At 45.8% G+C, this 7,900-nt stretch overlaps 1 protein-coding gene across 1 annotated transcript in view; it reads right to left on the bottom strand.

Annotated features, from left to right (window-relative positions):
- Nucleotides 1-3,332: 3,332 nt before the first annotated feature.
- ADAP1 (ArfGAP with dual PH domains 1) overlaps nt 3,333-7,900 on the bottom strand; it is a 101,973-nt gene continuing 97,405 nt past the window's right edge. Inside the window, exons 9-11 of the mRNA XM_050966354.1 lie at nt 7,798-7,869; nt 4,953-5,181; nt 3,333-4,015 (exon numbers count right to left, since the gene is read on the bottom strand). Coding sequence (XP_050822311.1) covers nt 3,987-4,015; nt 4,953-5,181; nt 7,798-7,869 — 330 coding nt within the window. The 3' untranslated portion in view covers nt 3,333-3,986. The remainder of the gene's footprint in view (nt 4,016-4,952; nt 5,182-7,797; nt 7,870-7,900) is intronic.

Here is a 7,900-nt window from a genome sequence, read left to right as displayed (position 1 = left end):
TGGATTCCTGCTCCAGGCCATGGGAGTCACCCTCCCCCCGTATGTGAAGTCTCCATAGCCTAGCGTTGTGGGATGGGTTCTGCATTCTCCACACGGCCCCATTCATCCTGCCTTACTACCTCCTTTATCTCTCCCTTCCTGAATTTTTCCACACTGCCCCTATGCTCAGAACCCCTCCCGCATCCAGCCCCCCACCCCATTCCTTGCCTTTCAACACACCCTCCCCTCCTCCTTACAGCCTTGGGAAGCCCACTAATGTCAGCCAACTCTGTATATCAAATCTAAACCACTCAAATGGCATCATTTTGTACTGACCCGAGGGGTTAAATCCTTGGGGGAGGGCTCACATCCCCCTCCTCTGATTTGTTGCCGTACGAGGCAGAGAGAGAGAAATTTACTGCCGCAATCAACGCTTGATAAAGAAACATGAATCAGGGACCAAAGATAGAAGAGCACCCGCAAAAGATCGGCTGGGTGGCCTTGCTCGTTTCTGGATCTACCTTTTCAGTGAAATTTTTCTCTCTCCCCTTTCATAATCGTCTTTCCCCACTAGACTGTCTGGGTTGGTCCATACTGCACAGAAAAGGCTTGCGGCAGCAAGTCTCAGAGCCCAGGTCAACTGACTTAGGCTTTCGTGGCTCACACTACAGGGCTAAAAATATCAGTGTAGATGTCTGGGCTCGGTCTGGAGCCCAGACTCTGAAACCCAGCAAGGGGGGATGGGTCTCAGAGCCCAGGCTCCAGCCTAAGCATCTACGCTGTTATTTTTAGCCATGTACCAGGCGCTTAAGTCAGCTACCTGGATTCTGAGACTGACTGCTGCAGGTCTGCCCGTTTTTGCAGTGTAGACGTACTCTTTGTCTGTTCCATTCCCTCTCAGGCTCCATGCTTCCTTCTATTATGATTTAGCAAAGCTAAATTTACCCTTGTGCAGAGGTTCCACAGAAGCCATATGCATTGCTTAAATCCTCAGGGTTGGACATAAGCAGTGCATAAGCCTCATGCTGGGCCTCTGAACTGGGCTGAATAAGTAACAATGGAGATCATTGCTCAAGTGTGAATTGAGAAGATATAAAAACCCAACAAACATTGACGGGTCTGAGGCCATGGAACGTGGTCATCAGGAGATTTATGGTCCTGGAGGATAAGTGTGTATTTCAAAGTTGGTCTGACTTTTGGGTCCCATCCCAGCACGGAAATAGCAACATGCAGATGCACTAGAAGGGTATTGCTCAATCCCTCCAGCTTTAGAGCAGTGATCTGTTTTGGGAGTAAAACTGGAAAGCTCTGAACCATAATCAGACCCATGATGCCCTGCAAACAGGTCCAGAGTTGCATGCGCCCAGCTGAAGGACCAGGAGTTTTTGTCTGTGCTGATTGTCTGACTCCGAATGCTGAATTCTCATACTCCACTGTGTAGGCCTACAGTATTCCTAGGGGGACACGCCACAGTCATTGTGGGATTTCTCTGAGCTGACATTCCTTTGTCAGTCACGGGCACTTCCTGGATGTGCACTTTGATAAGCAGCTAAGGAGGCCAACCCCATGGATTTCTTTTTAAAATCCCATTCGAAACTAGCCTACATAAAGTTAGCATTACTTACAAGGTGTGACAGTCACCTACATTACATCAATTTATTTATAAATTCACCTTTATGATAGCTTGAGAATGAGTCATTAGCAACATTTACACATCACAAGACCACGGAAGCCAAACTATTTCAAATGCCATTTTGGCTGAGCTTCCGAGGAAGTGCACATGCAATATTCTTCAAGGCATGGCAATTGTGTGCTTCTGCAATGCACTGCACAGACATCTGGCTGGACCTGCCATGAATAGAGCCCTTTGTTTTGGGTAGTACCTCATTCAGCTCAGCCTCTCCACAACCGAAGAAATGCCGAGATAGCTTGTTAAGGTCATGGACAGGCACTGGCAATACAGAAGGAATTGTTTGAAGGAATGATCTGTGCAACTGGCATGCACATCTGCACACTGTAAATCATGCCCTAAATATACCCCCAATCCTGCATTCCTTCCCCCCCCCCCGCCACTGGAGTCCAAAGGTGCTTCCATTGTGCAAGGGATGCAGGATCAAGTCTTAAATGGATTCTGTTTAAAGTGTGGGCTAAGTTCATTTCTCCAAGGTATGCTGCATATCTCTGCCTCAGATCTGGTCTACACGTGGCGGGAGGGAGGAATTGATCTAAGTTACACAACTTCAGCAATGTGAATAATGTAGCTGAAGTCAACATACTTAGACCTACTCACCGCGGTGTCTTCACTGCAGTGTCGACAGCTGCCACTCCCCCATTGACTCCTCCTGCACCTCTCGCGGCGGTGGAGGACAGGAATCAACGGGAGTGCACTCAGGGATCGATTTATCGCATCTAGACTAGACACGATAAATGGACCCCCACTGAATCAATCACTGCCGGCCGATCCGGCGGGTAGTGTAGTCAAGCCCTGTCGTCAGCATCCTGGATGTCAGTGAAAGCTCTTCACTTGGAGTGATACTTTATGCAACAGTGAGCCAAACTATGCTGTGAGGAGAATGCTCTGGAGTCAACAACATTTCTTGGCAAATTATTTCCTCATCATCACACTTTGAACAAAAGCAAAACATTTAGTCACTTCATCACCATACAGAATAAAAAAGGAAGCATCTGAGACCCTGTCCAGTATACACGGTCTGTATGGAATAACACAGAAGCAATTTACCATTGGGACCCTTAATTTAAGCATCTAAAGGGCAGTATTTATGTTACTTGCTTTTTAAAGCATTTGCACCATCCACACCACAGAGCATATTGTACTGCTTTCTGACATGTCACTGCTAACTTCAAACTCCCCTATCTGGTTATAATTCATCATTCCCTTCACTTAAAGACAATGGAGTTTTTCACTCTGTTTTTTAAGCTTGTGCTCTATATTCTGTTAGGACTTAATGATCTCTTGGGAGATGAGAAAATGCTTTGTAAAAAGAGAGTTGGGACAGTGAGTTCACCAGGGAAAACCCTGTTGAATTCGAATTCCCTGGCCCTGCCAGGAGAAGGTATCCCAAAGACTAATGTGTCTAAACTAGAGACTGAGAGCAAGGCCAGAGATGTGAACTTCGATAGACTTCAGAGTCGGATGAGAACTTCACAAATTTGCCCCTGTGACAATACCAAGTCCAGACTCTCCAGAATGTTGGGAAAGTTCAGATCTGAAAAACTAGGACCAAATTAGAACCATTCCTGATCTAAACTACTGAATCACTACGGAAGATAAAAGGCAGGCAGCCAAAACCCAGTTGTCATTAGTATAACTGTTTTTTGAAGAGGTCTATATATATATGAGATACAATATGAAGCGTTTTTTCTTCCCTTCTCATCAAGGGCTAAATTGCTCATTTTCATATTCCACAGGATGTTTTGCATCAGTTACTCTAGCCATTGACCATGTTTGCAGACTGTCAAGCACACCGTATCTTTGGGATGTGCCATTAATGTTTTCAAGTCAATCATCAATACCCTGTGAAAATGCTACTTACAGAATACAGCCAAATTTGTTTCACAAAGCATTCTGGACCACTCTGGACTGGGTTGTGTTATTATTACAGGTTAGCACAGACCCAGGGGCATCCTGGTGCACATCATTCAGAATCTACTATGTTGACAACATGCTCAGGTATTTGTGGTAATTCTTTACCTAATGTAGTGAGATACACAAAATGGTGGCATATGGAAGTGAAGTCTATGGATGAGCATTAGGTAGTGCCGTAAACAAGAGCCCCACAGCGCCTACCTAGAGAAGTGCAAGGTTTGGTTTTGCTATGGCTCAGCAGCTTCCGTGTGACATTTGCCGCTGACTTCTTGGCTTCCAACAGGATTAAGTGAAGGACTTTTTTCTAATTTTCTTTTATTATTTTTTTAAACATTTCAAATAAAACCATCTTGTGTTGTAAACATAATCTCGTTCCTTGGGTCTGTTCCGACAGTCCCAGCTAAGGTTTATGCTTGAAATGGGCTTCCACTGAAATGAAAAAAACAAACAAACCAAAAATGACAATACAATGGATGTTAGAACACAGGTTATCACGCAACCCTTTGGGATCCAATTCACCAGCCGGGTTTAGCTTTGAACGAGTGGCCGTAGGGGCTCGTCTTCACTGCAGAATGTTGTTGTGTTAGAACACGACTGCAAAGAGTCGTGTTCATCATTACGTCACCTGGTTGTGGCTAAACCCTGATCCCAGAAGTGTTTACTGATAATCGTTCACAAGATACTGAACATGACATATCCTTGTCTACACTGATCTGTCAGCACTTAACTCGATTGTTAAAAAGCAGGTTTACGCACACTGAAGTGGATTCCCATGAAAGGTTACTTATAAACTATTTTTTTTAACTTCAACTGAATGCCGTGTTCATAAAGGTACCAGAGGCTGGCACAGAGAATGGGTAGAGCACAATAGAGCTTCCCCTATGCTGCCCCTACCAATGGGCCTCCATTCTGGACTGGCTGCACCACGTCCAGGGTAGATTTCCTCAGCCTGCTGATACTGTTGAGAGTGGTACCACTTTAAGGTGGTGATGATGGGGATCATTATTACTACAGTAGCAGATAAAGACCCCAAATGTGATCAAGACCCCATTGTGCCCCACTGTACATACACATAGGGAGAGAAAGCCCCTGCCCTGAAGAGCTTACAATCCAAAAAGACAAGGAGACAAAGGATGGGACTAAGGGACTGCTATCGTCCCGTTGATGTGGACACCTATCTACTAGGAAACTGATACATTTTGCATAAGCTACTGAACAGGCAGCAGATAAGGACTTCCCACACAGACTGGATTAGATTTAGAGGTGGAAGGCTCTGTCTCTCCTTCAATCTCCCCATTCTCTAATGTATGGTGGATAAATGGAGGCCTTAATTCTCCAGGGGTCTCAGTCTGGCAGGGTAACTTACCTGCATATTCCTGAGGCAGCATTGGCCTGCTTATGACTTTCTGAAAAGCTGTAATCCATTCTTGCTGATCACTTTCTGTCTCACAAGCAAAGAGAAATTTTCTGTCTGGGGTCACAATGGTTATCCCATACTGCCAGTGATTTCCCTGGGTGGATGGTGGGAGTCCTTCCAGGACCTTGTAACTGTTTTCCTTGCTCCCAATAAATACTTCCCCTCTAGCAAAGGCATCCTACAAGATATAAATAAATGATTCAGAGCCCTTTCAAAGTTCCTTGTCAAGGTGATATGGAATATGGATCATGCAGCAAACTAACATTAATGTTCTCCCTGCAGAGCCTCCAGCACTCACATCAACAGAAAACAGTGAGAGAGGCCTACGAAGCAAATTCCCAAGGTCAGACACCTGCAAAGATTAGAGGTGTTTGAAATCCATCAGATTTCAGTTTTGCAAATACTGTAGTTCCTACTTAATAATGAGCCAAACCAAACCCCTGGATTCCACCACCACCCCCAAACTTCAGGTGTTCTAAATCCAGACATATTTTGTGCTCTGACCTCATTCTCAGAGAGAGAGAGAGAGAGAGACTTGCTACTGCCTCTATTCTTCTAACCTCCAAACTCCTCATTAATGTGGATCAGCTCCAAGACACAGTGGATCCAGGGCTGCCCAGAGGGGAGGCAAGCAGGGCAATTTGCCCCAGGCCCTGGGCCCCACAGGGGCCCCGTGAGCCCTGGCCCGGTGGCAGTTTGGGTCTTCGGCTGCATTTTGGCATGGGGGGCCTTCAGCGCTGCCGAAGACGCAGAGTGACTGAAGGGCCCTCCACTGCCGAAATGCTGACAAAGACCCACCACCGCCAGGTGAGTACAAGCGGTGCAGCTCCCCCACTTTGCCCCAGGCCCCCTGAATCCTCTGGGCGGCACTGAGTGGATCAAATCCTCAGCTGATGTAAATAATCACAATTCCATTGACTTCTGATTTCACTGCCTCCATGCCTTCAGTGGGGTTCTTTTGCTTTCCACCATCTGAGGATTGGGCCCAGGGATTCTGCAGCCTCTCGGGAGCTTTCCCCAATTCCAGACTCTTCTATTTTTGAAGTTTTCCAACCATTTAACCTGCACGTTCCTTGCTGCATTTTAAACTTTTCAGCTTGATGTTTTTCTAGCCTGCAAGATAGAAATCTCTCTCTCTCTCTCTCTCGTATATAATCTTTAGTGTCATTAATTCCAGTGAAGTGGAAACATTGCATGTACTGTTATAAAGGTCTGACTGTGTGGCAATTATTCTCTTACCAGATCTGTCAGTCAAGACAAAAGAGAAAAAGGTGGGCGGCCAGTTGCTTAGCACATGAGATTAGGAGCCTGGAATTCTAATCCCAGCTCTGCCACTGATTTGATATGAGGCACTCATCACGTGACATAAATCATGGTTGGCCCGATTCTGATCACACACTAGAATAAATGAGAAGTGACTCCAGTGGAATGAGATCAGAATCAGGCCCTTTGAGGGGATAATAATCATCATGCCTATGCCGGAAGGAGGAGGTGCAGATGAGTGTTTTTACAGTGCTTTGAAAGGTCCCATAGTCAACATGAAAATCTTTACAGCTTGGTGTTTGGTATAAACATCTGTCTAACTGTCTTACCATTCCCAGAGTATCTCAGCACCTCACGATCTTTAAAGTATTTATCCTCACAACACCTCTATGAGGTAGGGCAGCACTATCGCACCCATTTTACAGATGGGAAACTAAAGATATGTCTATACTGGACCTGGAGGTGTAATTTCCAGCTGTGGTACACAGACCCCAGCCAAAGAGAGCAGCGTAGCCACAGCTGTGTGAGTAGTGGGACAGGCTAGCCCCACGGCTGGAGTTAGGGGCAGGTGACCCAGGAGAGCGCCTGTGGTGCTGGGTTTGTGGGGTGCAGGGCTGGCAGATTTACAGATCCTAGTGTGCAAATTTATTGTCTTATAGGACAGGGATAAATCGTGCATCAAAGTCATGAAACGGGCTACAATTGCAATAAAAAATTAAGATTCAAAAGTTATCAAAGAGGTGGTGCCATGTGGTCTAAGGCTAGCCCCAAGTACAATCCCATCAAAAGTCCTATGCATGTACGTAGTCCTACTGCTTGCACTGCTACGTTTAGCACACTAACTCGATCAGAGCTAGCGTGGGTATCTGTCTCCTAAGTCCTAGCTTAGTGCCTTTGCCATGGCCCATCCTTCCTCTCAGTGGTAATTTAATGTGACTACCACAGCAACATTAAATTACTAGCACCGATTTTCGTTTGGGATTTTCAAAGAAGCCTCATGGAGATAGGAACCCAGTGGAACTGGGCAAGTGACTCCCCTGAAATCCTTTACCAATCCCAGCCCCGATGGCAACAAAGCACAGAAAAGCCTTGCAAAAGAGCTGAGGGAAAGAAAAATCTGGTGAATGAAATAAAGGTCAGGAAGGGGGGAGGGATAGCTCATTGGTTTGAGCATTGGCCTGCTAAACCCAGGGTTGTGAGTTCAATCCTTGAGGGGGCCATTTAGGTATTTGGGGCAAAAATCTGTCTGGGGATTGGCCCTGCTTTGAGCAGGGGGTTGGACTATATGACCTCCTGAAGTCCCTTCCACCCTTGATATTCTATGATTCTAAGGGACTCATTTACAGCCATTTAAATAGGGGTTCATGGATGTTTCAATGACTAACTGCAAACCAGTCTATTGTGCACTGGGCTTTGGACCAAAGTCAAACAACCTGCCCCAAGTATTTTCACTTTACTCTCCAGTTAGATCAAACTCCATTACAGGCTATTCCATGCAGACGCACGCTGAGCTCCAATGCCCTTGCCTTACCAGAGGATCTTTGAAATACATCAGCCTTCGGTCGTCCATGGTGAACCATCGCTTCTTGAAACCTTCCGTTTGCTAAAGAGTTGGGGGGAGAAAAAATAATTGA

This window comes from Gopherus flavomarginatus, chromosome 9 (genome assembly GCF_025201925.1).
Source record: "Gopherus flavomarginatus isolate rGopFla2 chromosome 9, rGopFla2.mat.asm, whole genome shotgun sequence".
NCBI classification, from domain to species: Eukaryota; Metazoa; Chordata; order Testudines; family Testudinidae; genus Gopherus; species Gopherus flavomarginatus.
This window is presented reverse-complemented; position numbering and strand designations above follow the sequence as displayed.